Source organism: Pan troglodytes, chromosome 2 (genome assembly GCF_028858775.2).
Source record: "Pan troglodytes isolate AG18354 chromosome 2, NHGRI_mPanTro3-v2.0_pri, whole genome shotgun sequence".
In the NCBI taxonomy this organism is placed as follows: domain Eukaryota; kingdom Metazoa; phylum Chordata; class Mammalia; order Primates; family Hominidae; genus Pan; species Pan troglodytes.
Genome location: NC_086015.1, coordinates 53,708,707 through 53,725,385, shown reverse-complemented (window position 1 = coordinate 53,725,385; position 16,679 = coordinate 53,708,707). Strand labels below are relative to the sequence as shown.

Here is a 16,679-nt window from a genome sequence, read left to right as displayed (position 1 = left end):
GCGCACTGAGCCTCCAGCCGCGCACGCGCACTGGCCCGCGCCCAGCCTCCGCTAGGGGACCCCCTCCATGGCTTCCCACCGGGTTGTTCCAGGCCTCAGCTTCGCCGAAAGGCCTCACCACCTCCGACCTCCGCCTGCCCTGGGGATGCTCCCAGCCCTGCTGCGGCAGAACGCGACATGCTAACCGCAATCCCTAGGCCGCCTGTCTCCTACCCATACTTAGAGGCCCCGCTCAGACGGTCCTTAAAACGTCTGAAAGGCCGTTCCTGCCAGAGTCCCTGCTACCTGTTACCTCCACCCCTATTTAGTCCTAGTGGACAGCCTCGCTCACCTTCCCTGGGATGACACTTCTGGCGGCTGAGATGAGCGAGCCTCTCTGGGCTCTGCCGCCGGGTGTGGGCTGACCTGCCTACAGCTGGGGCCTGATAAGGCAGCAGCAAAAGGGTGGAGGGGAGGCAGTGTTGAAGCTGGGGCAAGTAATTTTCCCCAATTTACAGGGAAAAACCGAAATTCAGAAAAGTTTAATGTCACCCAGGGGCTGGAGCCCAGACCTCTGGCAGCTCTCACTTTCACAATGCCCTTGGGCTGACTAGGCTGCAGAGGGGTTTCACCCCAACCCCAGGGCACCTCAGGTGTCCCCACCAAACCTTCCTAACACCTGTCCACTAAGTAGAGAGGCCTCTCAGGGGGCTAGCTGTACTAGGCCCTTGCAACTGACCTATGGGACCTGAGGCCTGGCCCCTCATGGCTCCTGTCACCAGGTCTCAGGTCAGGGTCCAGCAGGCCCTGAGCTGACGTATGGAGCCAGAGCCACCCAATCCCGTAGGGACAGGTTTCACAACTTCCCGGATGGGGCTGTGGTGGGTCACAGTGCAGCCTCCAGCCAGAAGGATGGGGTGGCTCCCACTCCTGCTGCTTCTGACTCAATGCTTAGGGGCCCCTGGTGAGTGCCCCCAACCCTGATCCCCATCTGCCTTCAGGAGGGGTTGGCCCCATTCTCCTATTCTAGGATGAGAAAAAAGTCGGGGAGCCAGAGGCTCAGTGGGCATGGGGCAGTGACCTTGCCCTCTTGAGCACAGCTGGGAAGCCCTAGGAACACATAGACATTGCCCACTCAGGCCTCTATTAGCACATCTGCTCTAGCACTGAAGCAGTGTCAGGACCACACAGATGCACGCACACAGCAGGCAGTGACCCCTCCTGAGCCTGATCTACCCCTCTAACCTAGCATATGCCTTTGTGCAGGTGAGAGCCCAGATTTGGAGTCTGAATGCCTAGCCAGGGCCCCTGGCTGGGTAATGTGATGGCTCTGAGCCTTAGCATTCTCATTTGAGAGATGAGGTGGGGCAAGCTTCATCACCCACTGCTCTCACAGAGCGTATGTGTTAGATCTGAGCCCGGTGCCTGGGCCACTAAACAGAGGCATTGGTGATAACTACCAAGTCTGGGCCTGCTTCCCAGGGGAAATTTTTTTCACAAGTATCTGTGCAGGGGGCTAGACTGGCCCTTGAAAGTGCATACAGGGTCCATCCCAGAAGCCTTGTAGCTTTGATCCCCTGAATGAACAAAGTGTGGACATGCCAATACACATTACTGACATGTATGCCCACCTGACCTGCACCCACTCATGCCCACTCTGCAGGGCAGCGCTCGCCATTGAATGACTTCCAGGTGCTCCGGGGCACAGAGCTACAGCACCTGCTACATGCGGTGGTGCCCGGGCCTTGGCAGGAGGATGTGGCAGATGCTGAAGAGTGTGCTGGTCGCTGTGGGCCCTTAATGGACTGCCGGTGAGTGGCCACTGGGCCTAGATAAGACTGGGGGCAGGGAAGCCTGGGCTGTGGCGTTACCCTGTGCCTTCTTCTCTCCAGGGCCTTCCACTACAACGTGAGCAGCCATGGTTGCCAACTGCTGCCATGGACTCAACACTCGCCCCACACGAGGCTGCGGCGTTCTGGGCGCTGTGACCTCTTCCAGAAGAAAGGCAAGTGGGGGTGGAGAGGGGCAGGGTGGGAGACAGGGGACCTCAGCCCAAGTTGATCTTCTGTCTCTTGCTCCCAGACTACGTACGGACCTGCATCATGAACAATGGGGTTCGGTACCGGGGCACCATGGCCACGACCGTGGGTGGCCTGCCCTGCCAGGCTTGGAGCCACAAGTTCCCGAATGATCACAAGTGAGACAAACACCTTCCCTCCGTCCCGGCCTGGGGCCTTCCCCCAGCACACACTATAGTGATGCTCTGGGCCCTCAGGTACACGCCCACGCTCCGGAATGGCCTGGAAGAGAACTTCTGCCGTAACCCTGATGGCGACCCCGGAGGTCCTTGGTGCTACACAACAGACCCTGCCGTGCGCTTCCAGAGCTGCGGCATCAAATCCTGCCGGGAGGGTAAGCGGCGCCGGGTCAAGCTGGGAGAGTGGAGGGACAAGCCCACGTCCATCCACGAACCCACTGGCTCTTTGTCTCCAGCCGCGTGTGTCTGGTGCAATGGCGAGGAATACCGCGGCGCGGTAGACCGCACGGAGTCAGGGCGCGAGTGCCAGCGCTGGGATCTTCAGCACCCGCACCAGCACCCCTTCGAGCCGGGCAAGTACGCGTAGGCGGTATCGGCGTCCTGGGGGCCGGGCTTGGGAAGGTCCAGGACTCCAGGGGCAGGGCTCCGTGTAGGGCAATTGGGCGGGGCCAGATAAGCCAGAGTCCCAGGGTCTTGTTCACGCCCCATTACCGCCCCCAGGTTCCTCGACCAAGGTCTGGACGACAACTATTGCCGGAATCCTGACGGCTCCGAGCGGCCATGGTGCTACACTACGGATCCGCAGATCGAGCGAGAGTTCTGTGACCTCCCCCGCTGCGGTAGGCGGCGGGGACCAGGCCTGGGAGGGTACCTGGGAACCTTGGGGAGGGGCGTGGCTTGGCCGGGGAGGTAAGAGGGGCTGGGCGTGACCTGAGAGCATATCTCGTGGAGTACCGTACACCTGGGAAAGGCGGGTTTGGTCCCAGCCCCAGAGGGATCTCAGCTCTCGCTCGGGGCCCGACCTATCTCGGTCCATCTAAGGGTCCGAGGCACAGCCCCGCCAAGAGGCCACAACTGTCAGCTGCTTCCGCGGGAAGGGTGAGGGCTACCGGGGCACAGCCAATACCACCACCGCGGGCGTACCTTGCCAGCGTTGGGACGCGCAAATCCCGCATCAGCACCGATTTACGCCAGAAAAATACGCGTGCAAGTGAGGTGGGGGGGGCGGGCGTTGGGACGTGCTGCTGCGGGTGAGACGGGAGGAGGGTAGTCACGGGCTCAGGGCTGGAGGCTGGCGGGCTAGGGCTGAGTGGAGCGCCTGCTTAGAGACCTTCGGGAGAACTTCTGCCGGAACCCCGACGGCTCAGAGGCGCCCTGGTGCTTCACACTGCGGCCCGGCATGCGCGTGGCCTTTTGCTACCAGATCCGGCGTTGTACAGACGACGTGCGGCCCCAGGGTGAGGCCCAAGCTTGGGGGATACAGAGCCGGGGCTGGAAGCCTGGAACCGGAGGGCCGGGGCGAGGTCTCGGCCTGATGGCTGCCCGCACCCGCCACAGACTGCTACCACGGCGCAGGGGAGCAGTACCGCGGCACGGTCAGCAAGACCCGCAAGGGTGTCCAGTGCCAGCGCTGGTCCGCTGAGACGCCGCACAAGCCGCAGTGAGTCCCTGGTGCTCCCGGCCCCGCCAGGGCCCTAACCCTGGGGCGGCATGCTTTGGTGTCTGGGACCAGAGCCTGGAAATGGTTGAGACTACCCTGCCACGATTTTGCTCCCGCTTCCGCCTAGGTTCACGTTTACCTCCGAACCGCATGCACAACTGGAGGAGAACTTCTGCCGGAACCCAGATGGGGATAGCCATGGGCCCTGGTGCTACACGATGGACCCAAGGACCCCATTCGACTACTGTGCCCTGCGACGCTGCGGTGAGCACTAGTGACGCTTCCCCCATGACCCTGCTTCAGCCCCCACCCAAAGGCTGGCTCCCTTAACCCCAGTGAACTTTGTCTTTCAGCTGATGACCAGCCGCCATCAATCCTGGATCCCCCAGGTTAGGAGTTGGGCCAGTTATGGGTCAGGCCCTTTAGCCCACGACATCCACACAGTCTGGGTTTCATCCATCCCACCCCATCCTACAGACCAGGTGCAGTTTGAGAAGTGTGGCAAGAGGGTGGATCGGCTGGATCAGCGTCGTTCCAAGCTGCGCGTGGTTGGGGGCCATCCGGGCAACTCACCCTGGACAGTCAGCTTGCGGAATCGGTGAGGCACAACTGCCTGTCTCCCACAGAGATGAGCTGAGGTTGTGTCCTCTGTGGTTATCCCACTGGGGGCTGGGAATCTATCCCTGCCCCCAGAGATCCTAGCCAGAAGATGGCAGGTCTAGCATCTGTCCCAGGAGTCTGTTACCTGTCCTAATTCCCCACTCCTCTAGGCAGGGCCAGCATTTCTGCGGGGGGTCTCTAGTGAAGGAGCAGTGGATACTGACTGCCCGGCAGTGCTTCTCCTCCTGGTGAGCCTCCCTTGTGTTTGGGGACCCAGTCTCATCCCACCTTCCCCCTTCCCCAGGCAAGCTAACAAGTGAGCCTTGGGGCAATGGACTGAGAGTCACAAATGACCTAGCAGAGCTTCTCTCCCAGCCATATGCCTCTCACAGGCTATGAGGTATGGTTGGGCACCCTGTTCCAGAACCCACAGCATGGAGAGCCAGGCCTACAGCGGGTCCCAGTAGCCAAGATGGTGTGTGGGCCCTCAGGCTCCCAGCTTGTCCTGCTCAAGCTGGAGAGGTATGTGGACAACCTGGGAGGGTGTGAGGTGGGGCTGGGCCTTGTGGCCTCAGACCCTGAGTGCCCCCATTCTTGCTAAAGATCTGTGACCCTGAACCAGCGTGTGGCCCTGATCTGCCTGCCCCCTGAATGGTATGTGGTGCCTCCAGGGACCAAGTGTGAGATTGCAGGCTGGGGTGAGACCAAAGGTAAGAGCACAGTGCACAGGACTGCTGGTGGCCAGGAGGCCCAGCCCTGGATCTTCCTCCAGGACCCTCTCCTTCTCCCCATTCCCCTCACTGCAGGTACGGGTAATGACACAGTCCTAAATGTGGCCTTGCTGAATGTCATCTCCAACCAGGAGTGTAACATCAAGCACCGAGGACGTGTGCGGGAGAGTGAGATGTGCACTGAGGGACTGTTGGCCCCTGTGGGGGCCTGTGAGGTTGGTGGCAGGGCCCTGGGCCAGCCCTGGAAGGGTATGGGGGGCTAGAAATGAACTATTTTATCGTGAAGCAGGCTAGTCATTGCTGTGGCCCGGGGCCCTCATCAGTTCTCCTACCTGCCAGGGTGACTACGGGGGCCCACTTGCCTGCTTTACCCACAACTGCTGGGTCCTGGAAGGAATTATAATCCCCAACCGAGTATGCGCAAGGTCCCGCTGGCCAGCTGTCTTCACGCGTGTCTCTGTGTTTGTGGACTGGATTCACAAGGTCATGAGACTGGGTTAGGCCCAGCCTTGATACCATATGCCTTGGGGAGGACAAAACTTCTTGTCAGACATAAAGCCATGTTTCCTCTTTATGCCTGTACAGATGCTTCTTAGCCTTTGCTTCCAGGAAATGTGTCAGTGACTCCTTGCTAGGGCTCGGGTGGCTTGAGCCCAGCACACCCTGGGCTAGGTGATCTGTCCAGCCTAGGGGCTTCCCCAACCAAGGCAATGTCCCTGGGACTACTTTTGCCCATGGGTGCCGTGGAAAGACAGGGCCTCACACTAGTCCTCCAGACATACTCTTGGGAAGGGTGGTACAGAGTAGTTGCTAATGGAAGGGGCTGCAGCAGGGAAGCTAGGCTGGTACAGAGCCCTGGTTGCCAGGACAGGCAGAGGCTAAGCCTCTCACTGTTCCCTCCCTTCTCACGCTGGAGGCAGATGAAGCCCTTGTGGCTGCCACACCCAGAACCTAGGGTCTCTGCACCCCAGAATGGGAGGTGGGGTTGGGGATGGTTTGGTACAAAGTACCAGCAGGAACCAGGCTCTGTGTCCTAATTTATTATGACTACATAGCCCACATTCCTCTGCCCACGCATCCGTGGAGTCCAGAGCCCAGAAAGCCTCCTGCTGCCCTGCCAGACCGTTGAGCTCCTCAAGAGCGAAGTGTGGCACAGGCTGATCAGCTCACGCAGAATGGCAGGGCTTCAGCTGCCCAAGTGTGTGCGTAGCCAGAGCACAGCATTCATGAAGCTGTCTGACTCCACCTCCACCTCTGATAATGCGTGGGTGCTTTTGGGATAGAGCAGGAGCCTGTAGGGATTAGTCAGCAACATTTAAGGTTGGAGGGTCCTCCTGTGCTCACCTGCCCACCAGCTGCCAGGGCCTTCATGCTGCACTCACCGAACAGGCACATTCCGGGTCTTGAGGGCACGGTAATACTCCATGCCCTGCTTGAAGGGCACACGCCGGTCCTCCTGGCCCAACATCAGTAACAGTGGTGTCTTCACCTGGGTGTTTGGGGAAGAGTGGGGAGCTGTGTTGAGCTGGGCCCTGGATTCTGGATGGATGGGCAGCACACAGGGCAAGGAGGGGGCTGCATACCTGAGGGATGTATTTGATGGGCGATTTGTCCAGCATCTCAGCCCACACGCTGAGGTCTGGCAGGCAGTCACTGCTGAAAGGAAAGCCAGCCTCCACCACGCACCTGCAAGACACCGAGCTGTTGCAGCCCCAGGAGTTCTGGGGCTACGGGGCTCCATGAGAATTTGAGGTAGAGGAGGGAAGGGCAGGGACCTGTGGTGCATGCCTACCAGTCAGGGATGTCAGTGGAGCCCAACATGGAGGCGATGTTGATCACGGGGTTCCGGGCCACGCAGGCCCTGTAGGTCTCTGGGTACTGACCAATCAAGTGGCAGGAAATGAAGCCACCATGGGAACCACCCATAAGGGCCACATGGCTTGCATCAAAGTGTTCCTCCTGGAGCACCTGTTCCACTGCAAACTGCAGGGTGGGACAAAGCATGCTGCAGCCAGCTGCCCGCTCAGCTGAATGGAGGCATCCCCCTGGCAGCCCATGTTTCAGCCTGTCCAGAAGCCCCAGCCCCTGCTACCTGGACATCCTTCACATCCTGGTGGCCCACATTGCCTGGGAGGGAGAGGATGCTGTCCTGGCCAAAGCCCGTGGAGCCACGATAGTTCACTGAGGGCAGGGAGGGACCAGACAGTGTAGTCAGGCAACATTCCCAGCCCCCTCGACGCTCTTTTCACACATCTGTGAAGTAGGCCCTGGGGTCAGCTATACCACAGACTGTCAAGGGGAAGGGACTCAGAGATTTGAGGCTGCCACCCAATGACCACAGCGCCCTTTCCTTGGGAGTCCCGAGTTAGTCCTTGTTATCACTATGCCACAGAACCAGAGGCTGGGCCCCAGCAGTTCCTGGTAGTGGTTACTAGGTCTAGGCTAGAGAAAGTCCTGGAGACTAGAGTGGCACCCATGGTACTTATACAAACCAGGTCCACCCCCGTCACTCCACCGTAGTCCTAACAGAACTGTGGGTCCCTGCTCACTCACCTAGTAGTACCGCAAAGCCCATCTTGCAAAGCATGGCTGGGAACAGCATCCAGGCAGTGACAAAGGATGAATGGGGCCCCCCTGCAGACAGGGAGCGGAGGGTGAAAGGGCCAGCTAGGAGGAGGGCTGGGAGGGCAAGGGCTCTTAACGCCAGATGCCTACCGTGGGGCATGACCACCATGGGCACTTGGGTCTTATCTGGAGGGCTGCCAGGCTGCAGCAGGATTGCTTCAAAGTCAAGGCCAGCTGCAGGGAGAGGGCAGCAGTCAGCAGGGTGAGCCTAGGGGCTTCCCCAACTAAGGCCCCATCTCTAGCTGCAGGTGTGGGGCTGACCTCTGGGTCAGAGAACCTGGCCAAGGTAGTCCACACCATGACACATGGACCCCAGAAGGCTCATACTTCTTCTGCCCTCGTCAGGGAGCCCCATCCTGCAGCGACAGCATTCGGGATGAGGTGTGGTCACTGAGGCTTGTATGAGGCCTATTTTCTTTGGACCTGGGTCTTCCCACCACAGATGATTTGGCCTGGTGAAGCCCAGGTGATATCCAGAGCAGGCGCTCAGATGTCTAGATGCTACTTCCCATGCCCATCCACAAGAGGAACAGAAAACCTCTTAGAGGTCATAACCAGAAACCCCACAGTGTGAGAGAGGAGGTAGCAAAGGTCACCGCAGAGGCTTTGTGCTGGGGAACCTGGAGAAGGCATCCCTCTGCCCCTGGCCCAGCTCACCATACTGCACATTCTCTTGCTCTGGGGGTGGCTGTAGCACCCGGATGCCCCAGTGGATGTCGGGAATGGGCTCGGCCTCCTCCAGGGACACCCACAACACTGACTGCTCCTTCCCTGCAGAAGGCAGGAACCCAACTTTCTGCCAAGGGGAAGGAATGTGTCATAGGTGGCCTGGCTGCCTCCCTGCCCTTCCCTTCTGCCCACAGTGGGAAATAGGCAGCTCTCACTATGCTGGGCCCTCTACCCACCTCCAGAGGGTATAGCATGGCTTCCTGTTGTGGGATGGTATATACCAAGGTATTCATACTCATACAATCACACACAGGCACACCCCTCCCTCCTCAGCTTCTAGGCTCTGCTGTCTCCTTTGCTCTGTAATACCAAGACAGAGCACTTCCCCAGGCACCTTGTTTTGTACGGAGCAGATTCTAGCCTAGTAGTTCGTCCCTGTGAGTGCCAAACCCTCATGGACCATGCCAAGCTAGGCCTGTGTCTTGGCCCGTCTGTATGCTGACCAGCCAGGTCAGACTCCGGGGCCAATTCCCTGACCTGGTGAGCTCTGCCTGCCCAGAACCCCTGCCTCCACAGCCTGGGACCCACCGACACTCACCAGGGTTGGAGGTAGGCTGGGTGTGGAAAACTGTGCCACCATGAGGTCCTGGTCAATTGTGAGCAACTTCCAGCTCCCACCTGACCCTCCTGGAAAAGGCAGATGCCATTAAGTGCTTAGCAGGAGCCATCACCTTTCTTACCTGCTTCTCTGTAACAGAGTCCCAGGTTGGAGACTCTATGGAAAGGTGCCCTTTTCTCCCCGAGAAGTGCCTTTCACAAACACCCAACTGCACATGGCCCCGGGTGAGCCTCCTGCTCTCAGTCTGTTGTTCATCCGACAGACACTGGCTGGGCTGGGAACTGCCAAACCTTAAGACACATCAGACCATGCAGGCACATCTGCCTGTCCCTCGATGGCTGCTGTGTGCAGGGTGGCAGCTGGGACCGGGAAGTTGGGGGTGGGGGAGCGTGCTGATTTGGGGCAGTGGTGTCCAAGCAGTTGTACAATGAGATGTAGCTTTGGAATGATACTTTGGTAGCTTTGTGGAGAGCGGATACAGTCAGGTCAGGTGGAGGACTCAAAACACATTTCAAAGGCAGAATCACCAGGCCTAAGTATGGGGAAGACGGGGGAGTCAACACTGGGCTTTTCCTGGGCCCTCAGGTGGCAGAGCTGCCTCTGCCTGAGACAGGCACCCAAGGTTTGCAGAGTGAGAAGGATGAGTCTGGCAGATCTTGATAAGAGAGAGTTTTGTGGGTTTTAGGAGCAGAGGTGGGGGCCGTGCTGAGGCTGGGCCAGGACACATGGAACAGAGTTGAGTGCTAAAGGGTAGTAGAGCAGGGAAGCTAGTCTGTTGGTTGGGTAAGGGTCTGCACAAACAGGGGCCTTGGAGACCTGTTAGTAAAGGCTGTGGAACAGTCAGTGGTGCTGAGTGGCTGAGAATGCCATCACTGCCCCACATGTTGGAGCTCCAGTCCCCCGCTGCCTGGTTGGCTTGCTCACCAGCCCTGCCCTTACCCCCATCCCCAAAGCCTTGCTCACCAGCTGTGAGGGAGGTCACAGTGCCCACTTGGGTGTCCACAGCAAACAGGTCCTGAAGCAGAGGCAAGGCCACAGGTGCGACCACATCCAAGAGTACTCCCTCTACCTATGAGTCCCTCCCCTACCTCCTCTCTACCCTCTTGGAGAGCCCTGGCCAGACCAAGGCTGTGGACAGCTATGGTGATGGTTACTCAGTGCAGTAGGGAGTAGTGTGAGGGCCTGGGTTCAAATCCCAGCACCATCACAACTTGCTGGGTGACCCTGGGCAAGGTAAGGAATGGCTTTGAGCCCCTTTGAGTTGGCACAAGGACCAAATATCACACCCAAAAGGAGCCTGGCACACTGTGAGTGGCTTTACTCCATCCCTGGGGGAAGGCCTCAGTCCTGTCCCCATCAGCTGCCGTTACAGAGTGTTCAGGGACCCACCCGAGTGGCAGTCCCCTTGACCCCCAGCTAGAAATGCCTGGGAGGGGTTGCATCTCTGCCTCAGACGAAAAGGCCTGAGTTCTGCTGTAGTGCACCAGGGCAGCCAGTCCCCTCCAGGAGAAATGAGTCCAGGATGGGCAGGCAGGGTTTTAAGGGGCTGACGAGACTTTGTGGCTGGGCATTCCACCCAGGGGCATGCACATGCAACCCCCAGGGCTCCTGGGGGTTGACCACAGGGGCTGCCCCTCAACACAATCAGTGTCCCTCACCTGCCGGCTGCGCTGAGCCGAGTCAAAGACCACTCTCTGGCTGTCAGCTGACCAGCATCCCAAAGGCAGAAGGCTGCAGTAGATCCCAGAGAAGTTCTCTGTAAAGATAGGAGGGCTGGGGCTGCATCCAGGAGTGGAGGTAGGGAGGGTAGTCTACAAGGAAGGCTAGGGTACTGGGGAATTCACCCAGGGCCCTACTCAGGCACCAGTCAGGCCCCTGCAGCTTGTAGCACACATGGGGGCACGCTAGGCGATGAGGAGCTGCCTGAGTAGGTGGCTGAGGGGCAGAGGCCTCTTGGGACCCAGAGAGGACCCAGAGAGGCAGAGCTCCAGAGCTCCAGAGAGAAACCATGGGTGCTCAGAGGAAAAGCACTTGCTCTCCTGAGTAATTCCAGTTGAACCCAGGTAGGTAACAGGTGCTTTAACCAAGATATCATCTGTCCGTCTTATCTCCACTGTGGTGCTTAGCACAGCGCTTGGCACAGGGGGCTCAGTAAATCCTACCCTTTAATATCATCACTCACTTAACACTCACTATGATCCTATGAGGCAGGCAGACACAATCACCCCTCCATGAAGAAATGGGAGCTCAGGGAGGCCAAGACCCTGTCTGAGGACACAGCTAATTTAGGGCAGAGCTGGGATTCATACTAGGTTCCCACCACTGCATCCCTGCAACCCAAAGAGAAGACAAAGAGGCTATCCCTTGTCCACTGAACTCCTGGAACTGACCAGGTGGCCTGAGAAAACAAGAGACTCATCCTTGAGATGGTCCAGGAGGATCCAAGCAGAGCTATCAACACTCGAGACGGGAGCCTCTCAGCCAAGAGCCACCCTCCTGAAGACCCAGCTGACTTCAGGGCTTAGACTGGACAAAGGTTGCTGGGGTTAGGATGGTGGATGGGATAATATCATGCCCTCGGGTCCAGAGCCTCTCAAGTGTGACATTCCAACCTAGTGCACTTCCTGAGACCCACTCGAAGGAATCATGGTTTTGGTTTGAACCAGCCATTGGAAAAATAAGAAAAATCTAATTATGACCTGCAGCACACGAAATAATACATCATCAACTTGAGCCACTCTGATCTCAACTTGGTCCTACCACTCCTTGCTATCGAACTGTTCCCTACGGTGACAGCCCCGCTCCCTATGGTGACAGCCCCGCTCCCTGAGGATGCTGGGCATAGGGCTGGCCCAGCAGGGAGGTAGGGCCCTCAGAAGGAACCTAGGAAAGAAGAACGGGGCAGGGATGCAACAGACGGCAGGAAAGCAGAGCTACAGGCCCCACTGCACCCACCCAGCCAGGTATGCCTTACCTCCCAGCTGCCGAGGCACAACATCTACCACCACTGAGGTAACCTTGGTATACCAGTCATACTGCAAGAGAACACAATGGTCAGGTCCAGTAGGGGACAGGCAGTTCCCTTAGGGCACAGTGCCCTGTGCCTATCCCCTTTTGCCTCAGGTAGCCCCAGGAGACGGGGGAACTGGAATAAGCCTGATGTATCTCTTTTCTGGTGACCTGGACCAGATGCCCAAGGGGCCTCAGATAGGCATGTCCCTCTGACTTTTACCAGGGGCCCAGAGCTCTTCCTGGGGAGGGTCTGGGATTGTGTAACTCCCCACTATATCCCAGCCCCTTGCAGAGCCTGGCTACATGCAGTTGAGAGCCAAGGGGAGGAGCATTCTTGCAGACGAGCATTCTCTCAAGGTGGAATGCCCCAACAGTGCAAAGCTCTCCATGGCAGCACTCTCAACCTCTAGGCCCTGCCTTGAGAGGACAGGCAGAACTCACACCGTTGCTGCATTGAGGACAGAAGGGCACCTACTGAGGGCCTATGGGGAGATGATACTGGCCCTTCAGCTCTCATCCACCATCCCATCTTCTTGCTGACCACCCTCCCATCCCCGCCACCTCCAGCTCACCAGGCACAGCTGGCTGCATTGGTGATGGGGGATCAGAGATGGGTACTGCAGGTAGACAATGCGACATTGGTCTGGGCTCAGCCGGGGAGAAGAGACAGCCAGGGAGTCATCCGAGAGGAGCTCTGGGCCAGATGGAAACATGAGCATCATGCAGGCTGGCAGGGCCAACATGTGTCAGCAAAGCACAGGTGGGCATCAGCCACTTACCACACTTCCCCCCGATGAGGTCCACATAATACAGGGCTGACCTGGAACCACGAGACAGACACTCAGTCTCAAGGCCAGCTGGGCTGCAAGGCCCCTTGCCTTGCCCCACTCCCTCACCTGCGATTGGTGCAAAAGCGGATGCCCAACCGGAAGGGCTCATGCCACCAGCCCACAAACACCACACCAGCATCTCCAGGGGCCCAAAATGCCTGTAAATAGGATCAAAGGGCAGGAGTGAGCAAGGGGTGGTAGCTCAAGAAGGGTCCCAGACTCCAGGGGGGACACAGGCTGTTGCTGCTGACCTGTCCAGGGGACACATTCTCAGGGACCCCCTCAAGCACAGAGATGTTGCCACTCTCGACATCCAGCACGCAGAGCACAGGGATGCTTTTGGAAACCATGTTTTCTCCCCAGTCTTCATAAAACACAAACTGATCCCCCTGAGAACACAAGATACTCAATGCCCAGCCTGTCTATAGGACCTGCTCTGCTTCCTAGAAGCTAGTGCCTCCCCAGGTCTGACAGGCACAGTATGGGAAGGGAGCACACTGAGCCCCAGGGCTGCCCTGCCGGGCCTTCGTGGATTGACCACGAGCACCTTGATGGCTTGGTCTGGCTTCTTCAGCCTGGCTATCTCATCATCGCTGGCACTGACGTCCAAGGCTTTGGTCTGAAAGAAGGACTCGGCCTTGGGGCGCTTCTTCTCTGCCACATACAACAAGTGTGTCTCCGAGTGCGACCAGGACAGGCAGCCAAAGCAGTCTGGGTGCAGGGAGGGCCAATCAGGGGGGGCCCAGGGCTACGGCTACCCCTCCTGTCCACCCTGCCTGCTCACCAGCCAGATGCCTCACCATCCTCATAAACAGGCCCATGTTTCTCCAGTGCTGACAGGTTGAAGCTCTTGAGCTTCCGGTTCTTCTCCCAGACCTGAGGACATCTGGGCATTAGGCTGTTTGCCCGCTAACAGAGCCTTATCTGTGGGGCAGAGCCTCTCTCTTGTCACCCACTACCTGGTCCCATGCAGACTCACCTCCAGGAACTGCTTCTCTTCCCCAGGGCCCGTGCCTCCAGCCTTGCGCAGCACAGCTTTCATGGTGCCTGAAGGAGACTCTCTGCTCAGCAGTCTGTGGACATGGGGTAGCACAGGTCAGGATTATCTTGCAATAACCCCTTCCTGCTCCCTACTGGGCACAACCTCTTAGGAGAGATTCTTGAGGCTCTGGCCCCACACCAGCTTCTGGAGCACCTCTAGCCCCACCTTGCCTTTCCTCCCTGAGGCAGAGACTCTACTCTCCGCAGCTCCCCAGGCCACCATGGGCTCTAGTCCAGGCTGAGTTTGGAGCAAGCTTCCAGTGCTTATCAGGCCATGTCACCAGAAACTGAATGAGCTCCCAAGGGGGCAAGAACCTGGCTGCTGGCCTCCCTTCTAGGCACATGGTGAGCATTCATAAAAGGCTTGCATTGCGGACGGCTGTGGCCTCGCCCACAAGCTTCCTCCCTCAAACTTACTCCCCCCGGGTCTCCACACTGTTGCCTGCAGGTCCTGCAAACACCACTGAGTCCCCATCATGGAACACCAGGTATTGGCGGCAGAATCGAATGTTCTCCATGCGTTCCAGGTCCCTCTGGGTCCACTCTGTGAGGGGAGGCATGAGACTGCTCGCCTTGTCTTGGCTACTCCTGGCTACTGCCCCCAGCCCCACCTGACCCAGGAAGGCCTAGATCTATCTTCCCCAATCTCTCAATCTGTCTCCAGACACTGACACCCTGGCTGCAGGCTGGACAACACTTGGCCACAACCCTAGTCCAGGCCTCCAGAGCCTGAGCTGACAGCCTCTTTGAGAGAACCCCCTAGTAACCCCAGCATCCACCCTGGAATCTTGAGGGCAGCCTGGCATGTGTATGGGATGGCGTGTTGGTGGAGAGCCCTACAAGGTCCACGCCCTGAGCCCAGGTTTGACTTCTATCCCTACGCCGTCATCTCGTGCACTCATGGCCGCCATTCGATAACGCCCCGCACGCCCCCTCCCCGCCTCCACACACCTGTGTGCAGGGACCTGTGGGAGTGTATCCTCCCAAGTCCAGGCCGGCTCCCTATATACCCTTACGCACTGTCAAGCAGCGAGCCCTCCACACCCCCTTCCTTCCCACCCCAGTGCGCGACCCCGTCGCCAGCCAGTTCCCCTTCGCACACACACCAGTGTGCACCGTCCGGTATTGGCCGCCGTACTGCGTGGTGACCTCCGGGCCCAGGCAGGCGGCGCTCAGCGCGGGCTGGCGGCTAAGGCCCCGATACAGAGCCGCCGCCTCCTCGGGCTCGCTCAGCAGCACCTGCGCAGGGGACACACCAGGGTCAGGCCCGGCCCGGGCTGCAGGGACCACGGGGACCGCGGGCCGAGCCCTCACCTGACGTTCCATAGTCTCCTCTCTGCCGCCGGGGCGAGGCGGGGCGTACTCGCGCCCGGAAGTGAGGCTTCCGGGGGCGGAGCCTGGGACGGCCCGGGCTGTCTCCGCCCCTGCCCTGCGGCAATCTGTGAGGGGCGGGGCCTTCGGCTAATGGGTGAGGACCGTTGGCAGGGGGCGGGCCTTGACGGTGAGAGGACCCGGCCTGGGAGCGAGAAGTCCTGGGTGGGTGAGAGCAGGGGTCTCGCCAGGGGCGTACTAGCCAAGTGGGGGGCGGGGCCGTGGGCTGAGTCCTGGGCCTCTTACCGAGGGGCGAGGCGTTGGATCTCGGAGGAGAGGGGGCGGCCCTGTGGAAGCGGAACCCGGGAGCCCGGCTTCGGGGAGGGTAGAAGGGCCTACGAGAGAAGGGGTTGAGGGGGGGGCTGCAAGGCGGAAGCAGCGCGGTCGGACGGACAAGGCCCAAGCACGCGAAGGGCGGGGCCCGAGGGGAATGGGACCAATGAGTCTTTGAGGATGAAGGGCAAGGCGGGCGGGTCCGGAGTGGAGCCCTGCGAGGAATGTGGAGCCGGGAGCCTGTGAGCGTGAGCGTGAGCGTGAGCGTGAGGGTGAGGGTGAGGGTGAGGGTGAGGGTGGGGCGGGGCGGAGCCGGCCGCAGCGTGGATCTCCCGCGGCTCTGGGGCTTACTGTAGGGTTCCTTCGGGTCCACCACGAGGCCGACATTCACTACACAGTGCCAGGCCCTGCCCTGGAGGGACTTCCACGCAGACGAAGAAGAGAAGGGCCAGGGTCCGGGCGGAGGTCGCGAAGCAAAGCCCTGGGGTGCGGGGCAGAGGGGCGGGTGCCAACTCTTAGGGTGCTGCCCGGGCTTATCAGTCGCCAGGCCTGCCGCAAGAGCTATCTATCCCCGCAGCCTTTACCCACCCTTCTCAGTGGCACCTTGTTGGGGACCGTGAGCTGGTGGGTCCCTGCCTTCCTCCCCAGGCCTTAGCCTGAGCTCTTGGGTGTGAAAGGCCTGGTGGGCTCAGACTCCACCCAGGACCAGGGAGCTTCCTGTGGAAAAAACCTAGGCAGGCAGGTTCCCTGTGCACGTGGTACAGGATTGGCTGGGCTAAGGTGCCAACAGAGATCAGGAGAGGCTGGACAGTAAGGATGTCCCCTCCATATACCTGAGTCTGGCTGGTCTTCCACATTCAGGGCCCTGGCTCCCTGCTCCATGGCGTGCTTGTGATTGAGAGTCCACTTGTCTGGCCTGTAGCTTCCCCTTTCCCATCAGCCGCATCATTACTTACTCAAGATTACTAGTTAAGTAAAAAAAAAAAAAAAAAAAAAAAAAGTCCCGGCCGGCCGGGCGCGGTGGCTCACGCCTGTAATCCCTGCACTTTGGAAGGCCGAGGCGGGCGGATCACGAGCTCAGGAGATCGAGACCATCCTGGCTAACACGGTGAAACCCTGTCTCTACTAAAAATACAAAAAATTAGCTGGGCGTGGTGGCAGGCGCCTGTAGTCCCAGTTACTCGGAAGGCTGAGGCAGGAGAATGGTGTGAACCCGGGAGGCGGAGCTTGC

General features: G+C 59.2%; 3 protein-coding genes across 19 annotated transcripts in view; 1 reads left to right on the top strand and 2 right to left on the bottom strand.

The window, feature by feature from the left end:
* The window catches only part of RNF123 (ring finger protein 123), a 32,160-nt gene extending 31,775 nt beyond the window's left edge, over positions 1-385 (bottom strand). The window contains exon 1 of the mRNA XM_016941102.4: positions 332-385. The gene's annotated coding sequence lies outside the window, so the exon portion shown is untranslated. The remainder of the gene's footprint in view (positions 1-331) is intronic.
* Positions 3-5,582, top strand: MST1 (macrophage stimulating 1). Of its 5 annotated transcripts, none has more exons than XM_016941109.4 (18): positions 3-943; positions 1,643-1,790; positions 1,872-1,984; positions 2,062-2,176; positions 2,255-2,391; positions 2,473-2,589; positions 2,738-2,856; positions 3,059-3,227; positions 3,344-3,474; positions 3,575-3,677; positions 3,805-3,941; positions 4,031-4,066; positions 4,155-4,275; positions 4,452-4,525; positions 4,702-4,799; positions 4,881-4,987; positions 5,084-5,223; positions 5,348-5,582. In XM_016941109.4, the coding sequence occupies exons 1-18, from the start codon at positions 799-801 to the stop codon at positions 5,507-5,509; spliced, it is 2,172 nt and encodes a 723-aa protein (XP_016796598.1). In that variant the 5' UTR covers positions 3-798; the 3' UTR covers positions 5,510-5,582. The 5 variants fall into 5 exon arrangements, with proteins under 5 accessions (XP_016796598.1, XP_054537853.1, XP_016796600.1 ...); XM_054681878.2 differs by having other exon boundaries at positions 4,155-4,315; positions 4,448-4,525; positions 4,653-4,799; XM_016941111.4 differs by having other exon boundaries at positions 2,473-2,593; positions 4,448-4,525; positions 4,653-4,799; positions 4,881-4,931; positions 5,140-5,223.
* Positions 5,583-6,033: 451 nt separating this feature from the next.
* Positions 6,034-16,406, bottom strand: APEH (acylaminoacyl-peptide hydrolase). 13 transcript variants are annotated; one of them, XM_063805790.1, is made up of 25 exons: positions 16,282-16,353; positions 15,800-15,929; positions 15,422-15,510; positions 15,119-15,336; positions 14,911-15,043; positions 14,222-14,348; positions 13,743-13,836; positions 13,564-13,639; positions 13,311-13,474; positions 13,015-13,152; positions 12,830-12,921; positions 12,713-12,753; positions 12,506-12,627; positions 11,896-11,956; positions 10,580-10,677; positions 9,885-9,936; positions 8,901-8,989; positions 8,291-8,429; positions 7,724-7,807; positions 7,562-7,642; positions 7,101-7,189; positions 6,801-6,991; positions 6,592-6,694; positions 6,391-6,497; positions 6,034-6,300 (listed from the first exon to the last, which is right to left on the bottom strand). In XM_063805790.1, the coding sequence occupies exons 4-25, from the start codon at positions 15,128-15,130 to the stop codon at positions 6,195-6,197; spliced, it is 2,199 nt and encodes a 732-aa protein (XP_063661860.1). In that variant the 5' UTR covers positions 15,131-15,336; positions 15,422-15,510; positions 15,800-15,929; positions 16,282-16,353; the 3' UTR covers positions 6,034-6,194. The 13 variants fall into 13 exon arrangements, 12 of the variants coding, with proteins under 12 accessions (XP_063661860.1, XP_063661862.1, XP_063661863.1 ...); XM_063805792.1 differs by lacking the exon at positions 16,282-16,353 and adding an exon at positions 16,037-16,120 and having other exon boundaries at positions 15,119-15,320; XM_063805793.1 differs by lacking the exon at positions 13,015-13,152.
* Between the last annotated feature and the right edge of the window lie 273 nt (positions 16,407-16,679).